Genomic DNA, 22,923 nt, shown 5'->3' with positions numbered 1-22,923 from the left:
TTAGGCCAGCACATCTCCACAGAGGCTCTCGCTTGTGGCCATGGGTCTTCATGCTAAGCAGCTCCTCTGTGAACCGTTGGAAGGATATTTGGAAGGATACTTTTTCAAGGGAAAGGCTGTTTAAGGTGTTCCTTAGAGTGCTGTTATACAGGTCAACCATCTATCTCATCAGGGATATCAGACTCATGACAGTCAGCTTGTAGGGCAGGGCAAACAGACTCCTGGAAGACGGACGTGTCAAGGGACTTGTTTTTTAATTTAATAGTGTGCTTATGGCAGAGCTGAAGTGCAGGAGTACTCACAGACATTGTAATGGCCCTATGGCCAGATACACCGATCTCATGCACATCCAGGTCTGAGGTAGGGACTTCTCCAGTGATGAAGTCTAAATAGTGTTAATTGCTGAAGGATGGGGCTGGAGAAATGTAGCTACTCTCAAATTCATAGACAGAGCTATGGATGCAAGGACTGACCATCCATGAGATTATAGTTTTAACCATGTTTTGAGGCTATACAGTGTTTGTTTACAATTACTTTGTTTGAAAACAAAGGAGTAAAACAAGTTTATATTTTGGGTTCTGATGGGGTAAGAAAATTGCCCATTAGGGATTTATTTATAAGTTACAGTGGCAAGAAAAAGTATGTGAACCCTTTGGAATTACCTGTATTTCTGTATAAATTGGTCATCAAATTTGATCCGATCTTCATCTAAGTCACAACAATAGACAAACATAGTGTGCTTAAACTAATAACACACAAATTACTGTATTTTTATTGTCTATATTCAAATCAAAGTGTATTTGTCACGTGCGCCGAATACAACAGGTGTAGACCTTACAGTGAAATGCTTACTTAATACATCACTTAAACATTCACAGTGTAAGTTGGGAAAAGTATGTGAACCCCTAGGCTAATGACTTCTCTAAAAGCTAATTGGAGTCAGGAGTCAGCTAACCTGGAGTCCAATCAATGAGATGAGATTGGAGATGTTGGTTAGAGCTGCCTTGACCTATAAAAAACACTCACAAAATGTGAGTTTGCTATTCACAAGAAGCATTACCTGATGTGAACCATGCCTCGAACAAAATAGATCTCAGAAGACCTAAGATGAAGAATTGTTGTCTTGCATGAAGCTGGAAAGCTTTACAAAAGTATCTCTAAAAGCCTTGATGTTCAGCAGTCCACGATAAGACAAATTGTCTATAAATGGAGAAAGTCCAGCACTGTTGCTACTAGTGTCTGTCCTGCAAAGATGACTGCAAGAGCACAGCGCAATGCTCAATGAGGTTAAGAAGTGTCAGCTAAAGAAATCTCTGGAACATGCTAACATCTCTGTTGACGAGTATACGTCATCTAAAACACTAAACAAGAATGGTGTTCATGGGAGGACACCATGGAAAAAGCCACTGCTGTCCAAAAAAACATTTATTTATTTTACCTTTATTTAACTAGGCAAGTCAGTTAAGAACAAATTCTTATTTTCAATGACGGCCTAGGAACAGTGGGTTAACTGCCTTGTTCAGGGGCAGAACGACAGATTTTTACCTTGTCAACTCAGGGATTCGATCTTGCAACCTTTCGGTTACTAGTCCAACGCTCTAACCACTATGCTACCTGCCGCCCCATTGCTGCACGTCTGAAGTTTGCAAAAGTGCACCTGGATGTTCCACAGCACTACTGGCAAAATATTCTGTAGACAGATGAAACTACAGTTGAGTTGTTTGGAAGGAACACACAACACTATGTGTGGAGATAAAATGGCACAGCACACCAACATCAAAACCTCATCCCAACTGTAAAGTATGGTGGAGGGAGCATCATGGTTTGGGGCTGCTTTGCTGCCTCAGGGCCTGGACAGCTTGCTATCAGACGGAAAAATGAATTCCCAAGTTTATCAAGACATTTTGCAGGAGAATGTTAGGCTATCTGTCCACCAATTGAAGCTCAACAGAAGTTAGGTGATGCAACAGGACAACGACCCAAAAAGCAGAAGTAAATCAACAACAGAATGACTTCAACAGAAGAAAATACGCCTTCTGGAGTGGCCCAGTCAGAGTCCTGGCCTCAACCTGATTTAAAATCCAGTGGCAGGACCTCTAGCGGTTCACACCAGACATCCTAAGAATATTGCTGAACTGAAACAGTTTTGTAAAAAGGAATGGTCCAAAATTCCTCCTGACCATTGTGCAGGTCTGATCCGCAACTACAGAAAACGTTTGGTTGAGGTTGTTGCTGCCAAAGGAGGGTTGACCAGTTATTAAATCACATACTTTCCCCACCCTGCACTGTGACTGTTTACACGGTGTGTTCAATGAAGTCATGAAAACGTAGAATTGTTTGTGTGTTAGTAGTTTCAGCAGACTGTGTTTGTCTATTGTTGTGACCTAGATGAAGATCAGATAACATTTTATGACCAATTTATGCAGAAATCCAGTTATTTCCAAAGGGTTCACATACTTTTTCTTGCCACTGTATATTCTTCAATAATCAAATGAGTATGTATGTATGTAGCTCTCGCAGATTGCCCCTTTAAGGTTTATATAAACATTAAAGTAAAATAGTGTGGTATGTATTGAGTCATGATGAAATGGCTTCCTCCACTGACAGATGTATAAAATGGTATATGGGTAATGTACTCAAGGAACCAAAGCTTCCAATAGTTGACAGCTGCTGTAGCCACAAGAAACAAAGTATAGTAACCACTATAACCCAGCTGCTCATGTTCACAATTACTTTAGGTAGGGAGTGAGTGTCACTGCTCAGACAGAGGTGAACTCATACTGTACTACAGTAATATGCAGAGGAGGTCAAGTTAACAATCCCATTTGTATGACTACCCCATGGATCACAATGAAATATCTGAATGTGATGCAACTGAAAACCGATATTTATTCAAACATTAGACAGAAAAAAGGGTCTGCTACTCCGTCCACTGAGAGCTACCCCCATATCCGCAGCATTGCATAACATCTACCATATTGTGTGTGTAACAGCACCTTAAAGCGGCATTCAGCAGTTGATACAATAACAAAGCGGACTACCCGCACCGTTTCGGTAAAAAGCTGAAGGATGGGGCTGGAGAAATGTAACCAGTTTCAAATTCATAGACAGCTATGGACGCAATGACTGACCATCCATGAGATTACAATTTTTAAACATATTGAGGCTTTATAGTGTTTGTTTACACTTACTAATTTACAAACATTGGAGTAAAACAAGCTTATATTATGGGTTCTGATGGGGTACCACAGTTGAATCTAGCTCATGAGGCAATTATAAGATATATTTTCAAGAATAAATGGGTACATATAATACATTTATAAGTCAAAAAAATGGCTTTAGCAACTGTGGATTGCCTCTTTAAGTGACCCTCTGAAACATGGTTTACCAAACTTGGTCCTAGGGCCCAACCCTTAGGTGCACGTTTTGGTTTTTGCCCTACCACTACACAGCTGATTCAAATAACCAACTCATCATCAAGCTTTGATTATTTAAATCAGCTGTGTAGTGATAGGGCAAAAACTAAAACGTGCAACCAGGGGGGGCCCCGGGACCGAGTTTGGGAAACGCTGCTCGGAAACACTGCAGCCACTGAGCTTAATGTCACCAAGTGCAGCCAGCCATGAATGGGGATGCTGCCCCCAAGTGGACAAAAAAGCACATATCTTCTAAGGCTGTTATTCTATCTCTCAGAGAAAGAGAGAAAGTGAAAGAGGGACCTCACAGTGTTTCACAAAATGACTGAATTCAGTAAGATGTTAGTGCACTAACTGTAAGTCGCTCTGGATAAGAGCATCTGCTAAATGACTCAAATGGAAAAAAAGTAGTGCAGAATCGTTTAGTAATGTTAATTGTGTTTATGTGATGCGTTTGAATCTGCCCATGACAGGTGAGAGGTAGGTAGTACTATGCTGGTAATAATTAGTTGTATGCTTGTGTAGTGGCACTGACAACATGGTGGTGGTATGCTTACGTATGATAGTAGTGCTCAAGGCTCTGAGAGCAGAGCCACTCCTGGAAGGCAAAGTCTCGCAGCAGCTGGATGTGAGCCTCTGCGATGTCCCTCCAGCGCCGCTTCTCTCTCACCACGTACTCCAGACGAGTCAGAATACTCAGGCTCAGCTCCTCCAGAGTCTGCACATCTACACACACAGGCACAGACAGACACAGACAAATCAGCCAGAGCAGAGAAGGATCTAGTCTATAGCCTGCCTTATCATTAATAAATTCACCTCAACATCACCAGATTGAGGCCAAGATAAGAATATACTCCTACCTGCAAACAGACAGGCCCTAAATCACTGAAACCACAACATCATGAACTTTGGGAAATTACACTAACCTAAAACCTCTTCAACGGCAGAGGATGAGCTAAATCATTTCACCCATTGGCTGAACATTCAAAAAAATATCCTTTGAACTGTGTAGGCTTTTGTACAAACTCCAATGGATGAGTAAATTCAAAGATATTCAATTTCCCTTGTTGTAAAATAACTGGGATGCTGTGAATCAACTACAGAGTAAATCAATGAAGATGTTACTGTGTTCGGTTGCAATCACATTAGCCTCTGGCTCCTTTACATCAGCAATAGTTCAGAGATGCTAAACTGCCACTGTTCCATGTCATTCATAAACACTGGATCAAATCAAGTTGCTGATATTTTGTCAACTGACCTTCAAATAAGTGTTTGTAATCGGAGAGACTGTGGCCTTGAATCCATTCTTCAATCTGACTTTCTTTGCCTTTCTTCCAGCGCACTTCCCAGAAGAAGATCCACGAGACTGAGCAGAAGAGGAAAGTCAGCAAAAAGCGGAGGTCCATCAGACCATCTTCAGCTCTGACTCAGACTCTTCTGCTCCCCACAAAGGCTGGGCCAGGTCCAAAATACTGCACGATAAAATAAAGTCGCAAATTATGTCCATTCTCCAGCTTCTTCACTGGTAAAGAGCTATAGCGACAACAACATCACAGGTTTAAGTCAGGCAGCTCATGAAAGGTAAGTCTAAACAATGACTAAGACAATTAAAAAGTTGTGCCCATGCTCATCTAGCAACTCAGGTGCTTTCATTATGCAGTAGCAGCATAGCCGAGAAGGCATGCATGAATGTTAATGTCTCACACTGGAGGAGTGTTGAATGATGGGATAGGACATGTAATCCAGATGACATATGCATGAACTGGCAAGGTTCGTAAAATGTCTCATTACTTTTATCTCATAATCTAAACTAAAGACCACCAAAGTCCACAGCGACAAAAACATAAAATAAATGCATTGGCAACACCCATAGACATAGATTGTTTACAAAAACAACATCCCCACAAGATGCATATTTGTTACAGCACCCCTAATGATTGGTGTACAAAATTCCCCACCCATTTCCAGACTCCCCACCAACCACCAGTCACCCCCACTTCCTGCAGGGGCGTTATTTCCTTCCCCCACACATTTTAAGTAGGCACCTAATCAGTGTTGAGGTCAGGATAAAGATGAGTCTGTGACAGTAGGAGCGAAGTATTTGGAAAAAGTGCACCCTTGCTTTTTGGCTGATCCATTTGTGGTTTCAAGGTGGATGCTGTGGAGTCAGTGAGAGATACCAGAAGTGGTCTTGTGATAATTGTTTGTGTTTCTGCTGGTCAGAGGGAGCAGGCGCTCCGCATTAAATGAATGTGGGTAAGAGATTTGTTTTGCTCTCAAGAAAAAGAGTGATTACTGGGATAGCAGTAAATGTAAAAGTTGACTAACTGAAGGGGAAGATTCCGGTGTTTGTGATGCTCGTTGTTTGGTGTGACGCAGACAGGGTGGCGTGAATGGTGAAACAGAAGAGTCGTTGTCTGTTCTTTTGAGTTTTGTTGTTGAGTCTTTGCCCGACAAAGTGATGTTAGGATATGTAAGTTAAACTGTACGAGCTTTTGTGCCGAATACATTACGTTGTTGCAGGTGTCAAGCTTATGGGCATGTGGCAGCAGTGTGTAGGAGGAAGGTTCCTAGGTGTGCAGAAGGGCATGAGACAAAGGACTGTGTAGTATTGGGGAAAGTAGTGGTATTTGTTAATTAAAGGGGTGCCCATGGGGCTGGGGATCAGAAATGTCCCGTGCGAGAGGCAGGTTGAGGTTTCCAGGGTTAGAGTAGTGCAGAAGTTGTCATATGCTGCTGCAGTGAAGAAAGTAGAGGAAGATGGGTCAAGGGGCAGGGATCCTGAGTGGAGTGGTGTCAGTAGTAGATCTGAGGTTGTGGTGGCAGCTGCAGAGAGGTATTTGGGTGTGCGAGACTTGACATCAGAAGAGTTACATGGTGTGTTAAGTGATGGTGTCCCATCCTTTCAAGTTGTTGGCCTGAAGTAGGACTAAATATATTTAAATAGTGGAGTAGGGTGGTGTTGTTTTAAAAAAATGAGTGTAGTGAATTATATATATTTTTTCAAGCAAAGTATATGGGAGTTGTACTCCAGTCTAGTAGGTGACAGTAACGCAGTAATTTATTATATGCCAACCACCCTTAAACCTCATTGAAGAAGTAATCAATGTTGATACCTCATGGACTGGTAGTGTGATGTGTTCGGAAGATGTGTTATGTGCTAATATATTCCTTTCACCTGGATGAGTTACTAAGTTTGTCCTCTTTCCTTTTGGTGTTGACTTCCTTGGTCAGTGTGATTTGTTAGATTTTGTTTGACCACAGCCTTTGTTAGCTTGCCATTGACATTATACTAACGTTATATTTTCACACAGTTCTTTGTATACATCTGTGGTGTTAAGTTATTACTCCTATGTGTTGTACTGATGTAGCAAATTGCTTATTTGATTCCCAGAAACCATCCAACTGTCATCGTAATTTAATAAAAGCTCAAAAGGTTACCCTCTCTTTGTGTTCTTGCAGACACACCCATTTGCATTGCCTCCCACACATCCCTTAGTTTCTTTTACCTATTTTTCATGGTGCCGAAACCTGAGTTGGTAACGCAATGGGGGAGGGGGCTACCAGCTACCAACCAGCTAAGCTTTACCAGGCCCCGGGCCAGCTACCAGTCCAGCCTTGCCAGGCCCCCTACACCTACCTTGAGCCGGCGGCCAGCTATCCCCAGCCAAGATGGGAGAGATACCAGTTGCAGGTGGTTCTACAAAAAACATAAATTCAGAACAATATTAAATCAAGTTTTTTTGTACAGAGTAAGATCTTCCTATTGCATGCGTGTAGATCTTTGTTTTGGTCGCACGGTCTAAGGCACTGCATCTCAGTGCTAGAGGTGTCACCACAGACCCTGGTTCGATTCCAGGCTGTATCACAACAGGGCATGATTGGGAGTCCCATAGAGCAGCACACAATTGGCCCAGCGTTGTCCGGGGTAGGCCATCATTGTAAATAAGAATTTGTTATTAACTGACTTAAATAAATAAAAAATATGACATTGTCTGGGGTACAATCTGTAGCTTGATGTTGACCACCACCTCAAGCTCAAGCTCGACAAGATGGAGCTCCTCTTCCTCCCGGGGAAGGCCTGCCCGCTCAAAACTTCTCCATCACAATTGACAACTCCACTGTGTCCCTGTAGCAGAGTGCAAAGAACCTTGGCGTGACCCTGGACAACACCATCGTTCTCTGCACACATCAAAGCAGGAACTCGCTCCTGCAGCTTCATGCTCTATAACATCCGTAGAGTACAACCCTACCTCACACAGGAAGCGGCTTGAAGAAGCGGCGCAGGTACTAATCCAGGCACTTATCTTCCGTCTGGACTTGTGCAACTCACTGTTGGCTGGGCTACCCGCTTGTGCCATCAAACCCCTGCCATTTATCTAGAACGCTGCAGCCCGCCAGGTGTTCAACTGTCTCAAGTTCTTCCATGTCACCCCGCTCCTCCGCATACTACACTGGCTTCCAGTCGACGCTCGCATCCACAAGACCATAGCACTTGCTTATGGAGCAGCAAGAGGAATTGCCCTTCTCGAAATTCAGGTTATGCTCAAACCCTACATCCCAACATGAGTACTCTGTTCTGCCACCTCTGGTCTCTTGGCCCTCCCACCCCAACAGGAGGGCAGCTCAACTCAGACCAGCCCAAGCTCTTCTCCGTCCTGGCACCCCAATGATGGAACAAGCTTCCCCCTGAAGCTAGGACAGCAGAGTCCCTGCCCATCTTCTGAAACCCTATCTCTTCAGAGCATCTTAAATAATGCCACAGCACCCCCTCCTTTTTGCCTTTTGTGAACTATACTGAACAAAAATATAAAAGCAAAAATGTCTACGATTTTACCGAGTTAGTTCTTATAAGGAAATAAGGAAATTTAAATAAATACATTAGGCCGTAATCTCCTGAACTGGAACAGGCTGTCAATACAGAGCATTCCAAACATGCTGAATTGGTGACATGTCTGGTGAGTATGCAGGCCATGGAAGAACTGGGAAATGTTCAGCTTCCAGGAATTGTGTACAGATCCTTGAGGCATGGGGCTGTGTATTATGCTGAAACATGAGGTGAGGGCGGCGGACGAATGGCATGACAATGGGCCTCAGGATCTCGTCCCGGTATCTGTGTATTCAAATTGCCATAGATTAAAATCAAATCAAATGTATTTAAAAAATGCCTGCCCACACCATAACCCCAAAGCCACCATTGAGCACTCTGTTCACAATGTTGACATCGGCAAACCGCTCGCCCAAACAACGCCATACACGTGGTCTGCAGTTTTGAGGCCGGTTGGGCGTACTGCCAAATGCTCTAAAATTACATTGGAGGCAGCTTATGGTAGAGAAATAAACATGAAATTCTATGGCAACAGATCTGGTGGAAATTCCTGCAGTCAGCATGCCAATTGCACACTCCCTCAACTTTACATCTGTGGCATTGTGTTGTGACAAAACTGCATATTTTAGTGGCCTTTTCTGTCCACAGCACAAGGTGCACCTGTGTAATGATAATGCTGTTTAATCAGCTTTTTGATATGCCACACCAGTCAGGTGGATGGATTATGCTGGCAAAGAAGAAATGCTCACTAACAGGGATGTAAACTAATTTTTGTACAACATTTGCGATATGCCTTTTGTGCATATGGAACATTTCTGGGATCTTTTATTTCAGCTCATGAAACTTGGGACCAACACTTTGTTGCGTTTTATATTTTTGTTCAGTGTAACACTTGCTCTTGATCCCCCCCTTACTAGCTCTGACTTTGCTGATAGCTAGTTTATTGAGGAAAATGTACTGTGACATGTGGTTGTCCCACCTATCTACCTTACCATGAATACATTAAATCACTCTGGATAAGAGCATCTGCTAAATCTAATCAAATTTGATTTGTCACGTGCCGAATAGAACAGGTGTAGACTTTACAGTGAAATGCTTACTTACAAGCCCTTAACCAACAATGCCGTTTTAAGAAAAATCCCTAAAAAAATAAGAAATAAAAGCAACAAATAATTAAAGAGCATCAGTAAAATATAAATAGCGAGGCTATATACATGGGGTACCGTTACAGATTCAATGTGCGGGGGCACTGGTTAGTCGAGGAAATTGAGGTTACATGTAGGTAGAGTTATTAAAGTGACTATGCACAGATAACAGAGTAGCAGCAGCGTAAAAGGGGGGGGGGGGCAATGCAAATGGTCTGGGTAGCATTTTGATTAGATGTTCTGGAGTCTTATGACTTGGGGGTAGAAGCTGTTTAGATGCCCCTTGGACCTAGACTTGGCGCGCCGGTACCGCTTGCCGTGCGGTAGTAGAGAGAACAGTCTATGACTAGGGTGGCTGAAGTCTTTTTAGGGCCTTCCTCTGACACCGCCTGGTATAGAGGTCCTGGATGGCAGCACTGATTGGGGGTGGCTTAGCCCTTTCCACACAGCCTCTCACCCACTAGGCTGAATTTGTTTTGCGTTAAAGTATGTTTTATATTTGGGGCGGCTATAGAAAATTCCGCACCCACTTCCAGTCAACCCTGCAGGGATGGTACTTCCTTCCCCTACACTATTAAGTAAGCACACCTGCACTTAATCAATGCTGATACCGCTTGGGAGATGTTATGTGCTAATATAGACTTTCCTATTATTTTCACCTGGATGATTAATTTACTAAGTTTGTCCTCTTTCCATTTGGTGTTGACGTCATTGGTCAGTGTGATTTCTTTGCATGGTGTTTGACAACTGCCTTTGTAAGCTTGTTTTCGTCAATGTTGAGCTACCTTTGTATATATATGACGTGTTTAGCTATTATTCATTCTGTTGTACTGATGCAGTCTATTCCAACTGTCATCCTGATTTAATAAATGGCTATCCTCTCATTGTGTTTTTGCAGACATGCCCATTGCGTTGCCTCCCACACACCCCCTTAGTTTCTTTGAGCTATTTTTTCCGATGGGGAAACCTTCAAGGTGAAATTATACTTGCTTTGCATATGACCCCTAATGAATGACAACTAGGTCACGAAAGCTCTCTATCAATAAGGAGGTTGTTGGGCAGCATATCACAGACCAGATAACTCCAGGAACGCTGTAAAATGAAGAAAGTTTAAGTAATCAATATGCTTTGCTAAATACTGGCTCCTTGGGTTTACGTGATACGTTACCTGGCTGGTTGGAAAAGTCGATCAATTAATGAGACAGCAGCAGCTAACTGTCGTTAGCTCAATACTCCATGTGTGTTTAGATAATACATCAACAACCAACGTGATGCATGTGTTTTAGGCGATGCACACTGGCAGGGATTATAGTCAGCTAGCTACAACATAAATTCCTTCAGGACAAGTACAGACTAACAGACTAGCTTGTTGCTGATACTGTAGCCTACGTTAGCTACCTACGACGTACGTTAAGCTGTCAATGTCAACGCAAAATCGAAATGTGGTATTCCAAAGCCAAATTCAGTGTTTCAAAACATGTAATAATTCACCCCTCACGCACAGCTACATCAAACGTTAAAATACATCAGATAAATCCATTTTAATCTTAAGAATAACAGTCCTACCTTGAATGTATTTATTATATTTAACTAGCTAGCGGCAACCGGAAGCCGAGATGCGCAGGGAAACAAACGTCGATTGTTGATGACGTTTAAACAGTCACACGAGGCCTGTAGCCAGTTAAACAAGTCAGCTGTTGTATTTTTTAAAACAAAACATGGTAAGTCGTACGCTAACTTATCAAAATACAAGTCCATCATTTAAATATAGACCGTGGTTCTTGATTCAGCAGTTGGAATAATTTAAAATGTATTTCAATTGATGGGAGTTCGTATTCCTTTTTTTGCTCTGCTAGCTTACAGTAGTCACTTGACTTGAGCTAACTGAGGTGTGCATTTTTGCATAAACTTAGCAAACGCTATTCTTTATTTCTGACTTTTATTTCCATATGTTTACTTTAGGGGAAACGGAAGACAAAGAAGTTCGCTTCAATGAAGAGAATGATAAGCTTGAAAGATCCGAGAATGTGAGTTTCTGCCAATGATGTTAGCTAGCACGAATATGAATCATTCACACCGTCTAGTTTGACTGATAAACCATGCCAACTTTGTGGATTAGCTAATCGTCAAGCTAACAAATTGGCATGGATTGTCAGAAATATTGTAGATGGCTAGATAGCTACCTTCCTAAGACTCACTAATTTCTTTAGTTTGACTAAGACATACTTTATCATGATCTATTCCAGTTGAGTCCTCATGGTATTGACTCTGAGTTTCTTTAGAAAAGAGAAAGATCGTGCCAAAGTACAAGAGACAAAGAAAAAGGATCCATCAGAAATAAAGGAAAAAGAAGTGTAAGTAGCTTCACAAGTAGGCTGGTTGCCATCACTGTTCAGCTATTAGAATCTACTCCTTGCCACTCCTTTCATTTGCCAAAGAGACTGGCCTTTCAGCAATCGTCAAATAGGAACATTCTATCGTTAATGAGCCCGAGGAGATCAGAGGATTTTATCCTGATTTGATAACTCACAGCTATCATCCAATCACGTTTATACAAATTAAACTTGGGAAAACGTTCTATCTTAATTCATACATTTGATTGTAAACATTAGGACATTGGGCATTATGATGTAATACATTTCCTTGTAAACATACACATTGGGTGCATGGAGAATAGAGGATTCCCGTTTATTTAATTTTTGCCACCAGCCAATGTGATTTCATCACACCAGAGAAGTTCTCGCCATTCAAACTTCCCGGCCTGTTCATTGTGAACGCTGTAGCCAATTTTATATTCAGCAAGCAAGGTGCTCTCTTTCCTCATGTATGTATATATGTGTGTATATTTATTTATTTGAATTGCTCAAAATAAGCAACCAAACTATATTGCTACTTCTGGGACATGCATTGGGCTAGGCGTCTAGTTCAATAGCTATAAGAGCAATAGAGAGCGGATGGAAGAAGCCAGTGGAGATGCATCAATTGCGCAAGAAGGGAACAGTGAAGACATGTGTAAGTTAAAGTTACTTCATTGGCTGGGCTATTAATCCACCATTTGTATCCTAGCTTACTACAGTTTAGCATTATGTATAATGTAGCATATGCCTACTTTTTGATGGACTACAGCCAAGATTTGAAGGTGGGCCTAGGTTCTGAATACGTTTTTAGGAAGAAATATGATTTGTGAGTGTCAGATGCTCTGGTGGCTTTGATTGATGGTCATTTTACGTTGTCTGTGAGTTTGAATTCTCTCAATATCCATTCAGAAAGTTTTCTAAAGTAGCCTGTCTGTACTCCATCTCTCAATAAGAGCGGAGGGACAAATAATATAACTGAAATGAACATAACAAAATTGTAAAAATGTAAGCAAGTCATGATGATCAGCATATGTGCGAGGAATGACGGCAGGTGCCAGTTTTGCGTTTCTTTTCTCATTAGTGGGATGTAGCTGAAGAAAACACAGCTCGATAGAATCTTGTAGGCTAATATTTTCCTTATTATTTCTCTCTCATTACGGAGTTCTCTCTAGCTACTTTGAGCACTGGATGCCGAAAGGCCAGTCTCTTTGGCAAATGCAAGGAGTGGAATGTTAGCTAAAAAGACTGGTACCCAGACTACTTCACAAGTATCAGAACAAACAAATGCAAATGTACCCATAACTCTTAACTAATATTCTGTATATTGTGGACACATGATTGATTATAGGTCGATACCTTCTTACTGTGTGTTTACACATTTATTTTCCTACCTGCAGTCCAAAATATCCATCATGCCTGTTCTTCCAGTACAACACTCAGCTTGGTCCCCCTTATCACATCCTGGTCGACACCAATTTCATCAACTTCTCCATCAAGGCTAAACTGGACATAGTTCAGTCAATGATGGACTGCCTGTATGCCAAGTGTGAGTATCTGGCAAAGTTTATTCAGCGTGAACTCAGTTAATGTAACTAAGGAATAACTGTTGTATTTTTTAATTATACTCTTGCTTGTTATCAAGGTATCCCATGCATCACAGACTGTGTAATGGCTGAGATAGAGAAACTGGGGATGAAGTATAGAGTAGCTCTGAGGTAACTAGCTGTTGTGAAGACCAACATCCAGATACACCACAGACATTCAGACACATACACACACGTTCTGCGGGTATTATCAACGTTCCATAGGGAAGGTATATGACGGATGCATTTTCTGCCTCTGTAGGATAGCCAAGGATCTTCGGTTCGAACGACTGCCATGCACCCACAAAGGAACATACGCCGATGACTGCTTAGTTCAAAGGGTAACCCAGGTAATGTAGTTTAATCTACTAAATTGACAATGTATTACATTAGGGAAACTCTTTTGTCATTAGAGCACTGTGGTTTTATACCAGAGAAGAACACCAATTCAATCATGTATCCTTTCACAGCACAAGTGCTACATCCTGGCAACTGTGGACAGGGACCTGAAGAGAAGGATCAGAAAGATCCCAGGAGTACCCATCATGTACATCTCCAACCATAGGTCAGAATTAACATCAGATTATCAGTGTTCAATGGGTCATTTGTGGTTATTCCTGTGTTTATAGCTAGTTTATCTCTTTCTCTCATATAAAATGTCTTATACCATGATCTTTAAACCATGTTTAACTGTAATATTTTTCACAGGTTCAACATTGAAAGAATGCCTGATGACTATGGTGCTCCAAGATTCTAATATTCAGTTGATGGAATTGAAATTCTAGTTGGACTGTGGCTTTTGTCGGGGAGGTTTTGATTTGTTTACCTGCTTATTGTATATTGTTGAAGGACTTGAGTTTATGCTCTACAGTTTAAGCAGAAATGGATGACATTTTGCAAATTTAATGACTGGTGTATTTCTTACTATTCCGAAACTGTTTTTCACTTTGTTCCATAAAAGTACAAATACATTCTGTCAACGTGTGAAAGTTGTAATAAATTAATGAAAGAATAGTCAAATGTATCCAGTATTTTTTCTATCATAGTGTGAAGAGGTAGGCTATACGTCATTAGTCCCGGAGAGTGCATTTATTATACACCCTTAAATTTCGCTGCTTGTAAAGTATCCAAGAATGATGCCAATAAAATCAGTTTGCTGTTAAATTGTCTAGCTGCCCACTTTTGTGCTGGCATTACATCAAGTTTTTGCAAACCCTTGCATTTCATAGTCTACCTGCGTTGGACTAGTAACCGAAAGGTTGCAAGATCGAATCCACGAGTTGACAAGGTAAAGATCTGTCGTTCTGTCCCAGAACAAGGCAGTTAATCCACTGTTCCCACGCCGTCATTGAAAATAAGAATTTGTTCTTAACTGACTTGTCTAGTTTAAATAAAGGAAAAATACAATTTGTCTGTTACAGCGGAGGAAATGTGTAGTTTGTTGAAAATTTAATCCGTCAGCGCATGCGCAGCTGCTATAGATCTGGGAGTGTCTGAGCGGCGCTATATTGTAGCAGGCATGAGATTAGCTCTCGCTACTCTGTAGCCATGGGCGTTCAAACTGGACTGATTTGGACTGACACGAACAATATTGTGTCGTAAAATGGACTAGACTGGAATGCGGGCACCAACTAAGTGGAGTGTCGAAGAAATGTGATCGTATTCAATCTATCCCGGCGTTTTGGATATAGACCGAATGACCTCTGGGATAACGGTGCCGGGTATTAGTGGTTTTTAATACAGTAGTTTGTTGTCTATACCCTTTTGGAAGATGCTATTTCCCCCCCTAATGTTGTAGGCATGTGTTTTCACCATTTTCCAATGTGCTTAGTTCAACCTCATTGTTGAAGTCTTAATTTCATGATGCCTAAAAACTCATGCCTTTTCTAGTTTTAATAATATATTGTCTAGTTTCAGTATTTCAATGATTTACTTGACTTAACCTGCATCGTAGAGATCATTGTGATGTTTCTAAAGTGCCAATAACATTATCGATCAGACATGACTTGATGTAGGCTAGCTATAATTCCCTTTAATCTCTGCTTTTGCACAATTTTTTTTTTGAACTCATCTGACATAAGTGGACAATTGTAACAACTAGTGTAGCTTTAACTCAGCATTTGTGTGGAACATATGATTGTGTGCCATTTTGTTCATAAGAGGTACAGTATTTGAATTTGGAGACTGATACAGCCTGCAGTTTTGCAAAGTTCTACATATCCAGCGTGTCATGAATTGCTCATGTTTCTCACCTGCTGTGGGAGTGTTACTTGCTGAGAAACTGCAATCAGATTGACAGTTAAAGGGCAGGGCACATAGGCTGTAAACCATCTGTGCCAGGTTCCAGGACTGGGGTCCCTTGTGTGGGGGGATGCTAAGGACCACAGTAGGGTGTGTGGGGGTGGAGGAGAGAGATGAGGATGAAGGTGAAGAGGATTTGCGGGACGGAGGGGTGCCCTTCTTCGTAAACAGGGGAGGCCTACCGGTGGATGAGGAGACTTGGGAGCAGATGTGGAGGCATGTGGCCCGGATTCACCCTAATGGGGAGGCCATAGGGACACGCATCCGGGGAGCCAGTGATCTGCCCAAGGTAAGAGCAGGTGAAGTCCTCACCTAGACACCCTACTCTGTTGTTTTCAGTTTGACAGCTCTACAGACTACACTCAGTCTATTTCAACAATGTGAAAGTAAAAAAGAATCAGCTTTTCCTCCCACTAGTATGTAGCGTTCAATATGTATCCTAGTCACATTTATTTACAGTAAACTATCATTCAAGATAAATGTGCAGTAAACTGTTCAGGAGGATATATTGTCCCATAGCATAGGCCTAGTATATGATGCTACATGCTTAATTCGATTCGCACTAGAGATGGAGTGAAGATAACCCACTATGCAGAATGTTTGTAACTGACTCAGTTACGACTCTTCAGATAACAAGTGGATGAAGCTGTCAAAATAGGCAGCATTTCAAACCACACAGATACACATGCAGTCATAACATGCCACTAGATGTACAAGTGCTGTCCTGTCCAGATGAGGTTAAATACTGCCTCTGTGCTCCTAAGGAATTCCATTATATATTAAATTAATGTAGCATTGTGAGACTTGCTATATGGAACAATTAAGATAATGACCATGCCCATAAAGGATGGTTGTTAAGTTAAACAAGAGGACATTCTCCAGCTCTGTGAATATAGGGATTGTGCGATACTAATGCTTCTGGTTGTGCTCTGCCCCATAGATTCCTATACCGAGTGTGCCTACATACCAGCCAACCACCAGTATCCCACAGCGCCTGGAAGCCATACAGAAATACATCAGGGACTTGCAGTATCCTTTGCCTGGAATGGTAGAACTGCTTGGTCACTATTGCCAAGCTCTGGACCAATGATGAATAGCCCAGGTATCCTAGATAAAGCTGTGACTGTTCATTGGAGCTGTTGTTGGTCATTGTCAGTCTCTGTATGATTGTTTATCCCAACCTGTCAGTCTAGATAACAGTTTAGGTACGTCAACAAAATGTACAGTAGGTTGATTATACATTAATTAATGTGTAAAGATGTTAAATTCCATGCCTGACGCTAACACACTGTGCTCTGGGTTGGAATTCAAGATATGTCTCCTGAAATATGTGTTAGCCATGCACTCTATGTATTTATAGATAATTCATAGATATAGGCACAAGCTGATTTCATGCAAATGGAAACTGGGCCACACAGTAGATGTACTGAAGAAGATTATGGTGATTGGTAACTCACTGAGGTCCTTTGTAGCTCAGTTGGTAGAGCATGGCGCTTGTAACACCAGGGTAGTGAGTATGATTCCCGGGACCACCCATATGTAAAATGTATGCAAGCATGACTAAGTCGCTTTGGATAAAAGTGTCTGCTAAAGGGCATATATATATATAACCAGTAAAATAGTTTACTATTATTTACTCTTACTTACATTGATATTGTCATAAAAGAATAAGTATGTCACATCTCAGAATGTAGGCCATGTTTAGACTATAATCTATTTTGAGCATAAACATTAGTATCGCTCAGCTCAAGAAGCTCATCCATAATTCACAAACGAGGAACTATGAATATCAGAAAGCACTTAACGTGGTTCATTCCCCATGAGAATACGTTCAGTGCACAACCCAGAGGGTCTGTTGTGTTTGGACATTTCCCATATTGTTTCACTCCCTCTGCATTTGTATGTACACTGAACAAAAATATAAAAGCAACATGTAAAGTGCTGGTCCCATGTTTCATGAGCTGAAATAAAAGATCCCAGAAATGTTCCATACTCATAAAAGCTAATTTCTCACAAATTTGTTTACATCCCACTTAGTGAGCATTTCTCCTTTGCCAAAATAATCCATCCATCTGACAGCTGTGGCATATAAAGAAGCTATTTAAACAGCATTATCATTACACAGGTGCCCCTTGTGCTGGGGACAATAAAAGCCCACTGTAAAATGTGGAGTTTTGTCACACAACACAATGCCACAGATGTCTCAAGTTTTGAGGGAGCGTGCAGTTGGCATGCTGACTGCAGGAATGTTCACCAGAGCTGTTGCCTGAGAATTTAATGTTTATTTCTCTACCATAAGCCGCCTCCAACGTCGTTTTAGAGAATTTGGCAGTACGTCCAACCGGCCTTACAACCTCAGACCACATGTATGGTGTCATTTGGGGGAGCGGTTGCTGATGTCAATGTTGTGAAGGAGTGCCCCATGGTGGCGGTAGGGTTATGGTATGGGCAGGCATAAGTTACAGACACAATTGCATTTTATCGATGGCAATTTGAATGCACAGAAATACCGTGATGAGATCTGAGGCCCATTGTGAGGCCCATCTTTTTTTTAAAGGTATCTGTGACCAACAGACACATATCTGTATTCCTAGTCATGTACAATTCGTATATTATGGCCTAATGCATTTATTTCAATTGACTGATTTCCTCAGAACTGTAACTCAGTAAAATCTTTGAAATTGTTGCATTTATATTTTGGTACAGTTTACTTAACAATATCCTACAGGTACAATCACACGGGAACACAGTTTTTTGAAATCAAGAAGAGCAGGCCTCTTACTGCGTAAGTTTCACAGTTTCTTCTATCCCATTCCTGTTTCCTAATATTTTATTTTAGCTTAGCTCTTAGATTATCCTGAGTGGATCAAGGCCTTGTAGGGATATTGTAAATGTCAGACAGTAAGCAACATGATAGCTACCTGCCAGAGAGAATCTCAGGGTTTGGTGAAATAGCTTTTCCTGGGGCCGCAGACAGAGGAAGTAGCTATGCATGTTTACCAATTGCTTTCATATTATGCTGATCATGACAGAAGCTGAAGGAATTGGATATCTGAATCGCTGTATGTCTGTTGCACCCAAGGGCTTTGCGACCAGGAACTGTTTTCATAGCCTAATAGGATCTGTTTCCCCGGCAGAAGCTTCTAATGCATTTTGCTTACTCGGTTCTTGACATTTAGCACCAGATGGTTTTATTTCAATGTCTCATGCAAAATGCCAGTCTTAATAATCAAATGTATTTATTTTTCCTAAAGGAGTTAGTCATTTTCCCTTTGCATACACAAAGATAACCTGTAATATGTAAAGTGTTTTTCAAGCCTTTTAGAATCCATGTTTATAATTTCTACCTTTTAGAGTAGACTATTTTGTTGCCTTTCCTTCAGGTGTATTCTAACCCTCATATTCTGTGTAGGTTGATGGACATCGCCAAGGAGATGACCCGGGAGTCACTGCCAATCAAGTGTCTGGAGGCTGTGATCCTTGGGATGTATCCTTTCCTTTAAATAGCTTAGGTGTTCCATGTGAAAACTGTAATGACTTTCTTATGCAGCTATCATTTTTCTCTCATCTACTACACTCAGCAGCACAAGATTTGTCAATGGGGTGATAAATGATGACCTAGAAATGTTGTTTTCCAACTGAGTGCTTGTGGGAAGCTAAAAAAATAACCTGGAGTGATGCCTCAGTGTGGTATCTTTTATTTTAGCTCAGTGTGGTATCTTTTATTTTAAATCCCTGTGGTAACAGGGATTTAGAGACAAAGCTTTATGGGCACAATCAGGGCATTCAAGTATTATGTGATTAGAACTGACTAGTGTGCTCACAGTCTGAGACTACTGTATGCAGACTAATGTATTCTTGTCTTAAAAACAGATTAGTGGAGCTTTTGTTGTTTATGTTACCCTGTAAAGGGGCACTCCAGTTGGAGCATGCAACCAGGGTCAGTGATAAGGTTTTTCAATGTCCTTGACCTTGCCTGTCCCAGTTACCTTAGCAACAGCATGCCGGGTGTGGAGCGCTTCCCCCTCAGCTTTAAGACGCAGTTCTCAGGGAACCACTTCTGCCACATTGTGCTGGGGGTGCACAGCGGGGGCCGCTTTGGGGCACTGGGCATCAGTCGGCGGATGGACCTCATGTTCAAACCCCTGGAGTTCCGAACACTGGCTGACCTGGTGCAGGAGTTTGAGGGGGCCTACAGGGGTTACTGGCACACCCTGAGGAAGGTGAAGATTGGCCAGTATGTGTCCCATGACCCCCACAGTGTGGAGCAGATAGACTGGAAACACTCCATACTAGACGTGGATAAGCTGACCAAGGAGGAAATGAGGAGAGAGTTGGAGAGACACACCCGGGACATGAGGATGAAGGTAAAGGACCCAGGGACACAGAGACCATGTGTTAGAGTACAGGAATGTGATGGGATGTACAGAACTAAGGCAGGACATGTGCACACATCTGGGGACTGAGATGGAAAAATGCCTATGAGCCAAACCATGTTAGGGATCCATGAAACAAACCTGTCAGCTTCCTAGGATTCTAGTGATTGCATTAGGTCCAACTGGCACTGAACTCCTAGTTTGTAGACTTCCACAGTACCAGTATGGAATTTAGATTTGTGTCAAATTAAATTGGGATACATCTGAGCTCCATGTGTTTGATTCATGTGATGGGGAAGCACCAGGGAAATTTTAATGTGAATCCTTTCTGAGCAGATGGAAAGCCCCTGTTAATCACTGAGATTCTGACTCCTTTTGACCCTCCGTCTCATCATACATGATGACATGGAGTTGACCTGCCATTTCAGTAGCTATACTCCTCAAATGATGACCTCATGCGCTATCATCCCAAACCGTAATGAAAGGATCCTTAACGCAGGGCCCTGTGTATAATAAAACTAATGTGATGGTTTTGTTCTGCTCGGTTGTGCGCCATGTATGGCTGCCTCTATCAATCAATGGCTGATATTCTTAGAGTGGGTTCTCGCCCATTCACTGGACTCACAATCACATTAAAGATGTGGAGGATTATCCCATCATCACCGTCAACACTGTGCCTCCAGCATGTTAGGGCCTCTCATCGAGCAGCTCACCTTAGTACTACTCTAAGTAATTGAAAGCTGATGATCGGAGTGTTTGTTTGCTACTGACTTTCCTTCCACCTCGCTACTCTGCATTTATTGATGTGCTGTATTTTGAAAGACAAACGTTTAGTAATTGGAGTCTTACTTGAACTACACTTCTCCTTAGTCTGTACAGAGGATATGACCAGAACTGTTTGTGTACCTCGTTTGTATTTCCCCTTGTTGTTAATGTGAGGTAAACAGAACTGTGTGATTGTCTTTCAGATTGGGAAGGCTGCGACCACTTCACCCACCAAAGACAGGAAGAGTAACATGGGCTCGCCCCACCGTAACCCGGGCAGCCCCATGCGCAGGAACAGCCGCATCGAGAGACGGTAATACTGATTGTGCACTATAGTCAGATATCAGGAGATGCTTAGTCTCACTATAGTCTCTCTGACAATACAGTAAATACTCATTAGGTCAATAAACAAGGTGCTAGCTGTAGTGGAGAGGGCTCTGCACTGATCTGAACAGGCACTAGAGGCTAGATGTCCTATGACGTAGTCCAAGAGGATTCTCTGAACAGTAATCTTTGTTGTAATCTGTCATGAGAAGTCATATCTTTTTTTCTTTTTTGGGGGGTGTACAGTCCATCAGGAGAGAAGAAAGTTCTTGATCCGAAGTCACCTCCAGACATGAATGGATATCAGATTCGAGTGTGAGGAAGATTTCACTTCATAAAATCATCCTGCAAAACAAGACCGTAGAATGGTAGGGTTCTGTCCAACTAAAGGTTAGTTCTGGGGAATGGGCTTTTGTGTTCAGATTCGAAATAGGTTTGTACTGTGTAAGCAATTTATTTAGGGTATTTTGCATTCAACAAACGTGAGGTATACTGTACAGAGCATGGCCATGTCAAAGACTGATTTTTGACTAAATGTAAATTCAAAGCCTATAATTCTAAGTTCTCACAATGCTCAACTTTGGGGATATCAGTCGTTTTACACAGCCAAATCCATTTCAATTAACTTGCCTAACTGGTTGGCCTATTCACAAGATCTCTTTGAAAAATAGACAACTTCTCTCCAAAAATGTGGCATGGGCCATTCATCAGCCCTGTGGTTCTTTGTTGTTACCAGGCTTTTTGTAAAGCCAGAAGCTTGGTAGTGTAGTCCATTCAACAATAGGATTGGTTCAGACAGCATTTAAGGGTCAAACAGGCATTGATCATGTTTTTAAAGATGTACTGTAGGGTTTTGTTAATATGCAATATTACATTTGGCTTATTTCTTAATGTGTAAAGTGGTGCAATTGGAAATATCATAGAAGATATCCATGTTGTCAATCAGTTAAGAATAACAATTATTGTGAGGATTATGTGCAATCTGTGTCTCCATGTCGTACTGTAAGTGTGTAAATACATTGAACCTTTAACCTGTTAGCCCTGCTGGACAGTAACTGCTTTTCTAGTGACTAGTTTGCAATCCACTTACCTTGTGCCTTTTAGGAACATTTTAATAGACAGTGATAAAGAAAACAAGTATTACTGGGTTATTAATAGTTTTTTCAATTTCACTAGGAAAATACACTGTACAATCCATCTACTCTATCCCAAATAGATGGTAAATTGAGCTATCAACACCTTACCCTGTGTTTGTGTGTTCTGCTATGGAGATGATGCGCGTGATTGAATATTGGGTAATTCAGTGTACAGTAGTCTATTTAAACCTTTCAAAGCATGAAAAGTGTGATATGTTTTAGGATAGTAAGAGAAAGTGGTCACTGTGGTCAACAGAAGTTTTGAATTCTGGGGTCACTCACAAGACAAAATTTCATTCTCACAAAATGACTGTGCAACTAAGTGCGATTGATGAAGTTGCAGCTGATATGGTTTGACATTATTTTGGGGGAAAGAGAGATATTTTGAAGGCAGCAGTTACTTTTTTTATATTGACATGGTCTGATATATTTTTGCTTTCGTACAGTATAAATAACATTATTCTTATTATCTTAACACATAGCCTTATTGTGGTTGTCTAGCTCTATTTAATATTTACCATTTTTATTAAAGGTGCAATGAGATTTGTTTACAATATTCTCATCTTCATTTTTAAATGACATTTAGGCCAGAGCACTTGAGAAATTGGAGTCTGCACCATTTGTTAAAATAGTGCCTCAGAGCACATTGATTGGTTGGGATTCCTTGATCCTCTTTCATTTTAACATAGAGG

The 22,923-nt window shown here is 41.4% G+C and overlaps 3 protein-coding genes across 9 annotated transcripts in view; 2 read left to right on the top strand and 1 right to left on the bottom strand.

Annotated features, from left to right (window-relative positions):
- The window catches only part of arel1 (apoptosis resistant E3 ubiquitin protein ligase 1), a 30,347-nt gene extending 19,311 nt beyond the window's left edge, over positions 1-11,036 (bottom strand). For 2 of the 6 annotated variants that reach the window (XM_070445190.1, XM_023994583.2), the window contains exons 1-4: positions 10,956-11,036; positions 7,057-7,116; positions 4,675-4,888; positions 3,974-4,142 (exon numbers count right to left, since the gene is read on the bottom strand). Coding sequence is in view for 3 of the 6 variants with exons in the window: in XM_023994583.2 (XP_023850351.1) it covers positions 3,974-4,142; positions 4,675-4,822 (317 nt within the window). In the remaining 3 variants the exon portion in view is untranslated. Of the gene's footprint in view, positions 1-3,973; positions 4,143-4,674; positions 4,889-7,056; positions 7,117-10,557; positions 10,926-10,955 lie in introns of those variants that run through there. The other 4 variants (XM_023994586.2, XM_023994587.2, XM_023994590.2 and 1 more) reach the window with 4 other exon arrangements.
- On the top strand, positions 11,002-14,343 carry fcf1 (FCF1 rRNA-processing protein). Its single transcript, XM_023994592.2, has 8 exons — positions 11,002-11,110; positions 11,352-11,416; positions 11,672-11,743; positions 13,144-13,292; positions 13,389-13,461; positions 13,592-13,679; positions 13,800-13,894; positions 14,038-14,343. The coding sequence occupies exons 1-8, from the start codon at positions 11,108-11,110 to the stop codon at positions 14,084-14,086; spliced, it is 594 nt and encodes a 197-aa protein (XP_023850360.1). The 5' UTR covers positions 11,002-11,107; the 3' UTR covers positions 14,087-14,343.
- A 629-nt stretch (positions 14,344-14,972) lies between these two features.
- LOC111968742 (tubulinyl-Tyr carboxypeptidase 1) lies at positions 14,973-21,923 on the top strand. 2 transcript variants are annotated; one of them, XM_023994582.2, is made up of 8 exons: positions 14,973-15,050; positions 15,670-15,919; positions 16,571-16,659; positions 18,359-18,415; positions 19,043-19,117; positions 19,616-19,997; positions 20,975-21,084; positions 21,342-21,923. In XM_023994582.2, the coding sequence occupies exons 2-8, from the start codon at positions 15,701-15,703 to the stop codon at positions 21,412-21,414; spliced, it is 1,005 nt and encodes a 334-aa protein (XP_023850350.1). In that variant the 5' UTR covers positions 14,973-15,050; positions 15,670-15,700; the 3' UTR covers positions 21,415-21,923. The 2 variants fall into 2 exon arrangements, with proteins under 2 accessions (XP_023850350.1, XP_023850349.1); XM_023994581.2 differs by lacking the exon at positions 14,973-15,050 and having other exon boundaries at positions 15,498-15,919.
- Positions 21,924-22,923: the final 1,000 nt, after the last annotated feature.

The sequence above is a fragment of the Salvelinus sp. IW2-2015 genome, linkage group LG9 (assembly GCF_002910315.2).
Source record: "Salvelinus sp. IW2-2015 linkage group LG9, ASM291031v2, whole genome shotgun sequence".
Lineage (NCBI taxonomy): Eukaryota > Metazoa > Chordata > Actinopteri > Salmoniformes > Salmonidae > Salvelinus > Salvelinus sp. IW2-2015.
The sequence above is the reverse complement of the archived record's forward strand: the minus strand, read 5'-3'. Positions and strand labels throughout refer to the sequence as shown.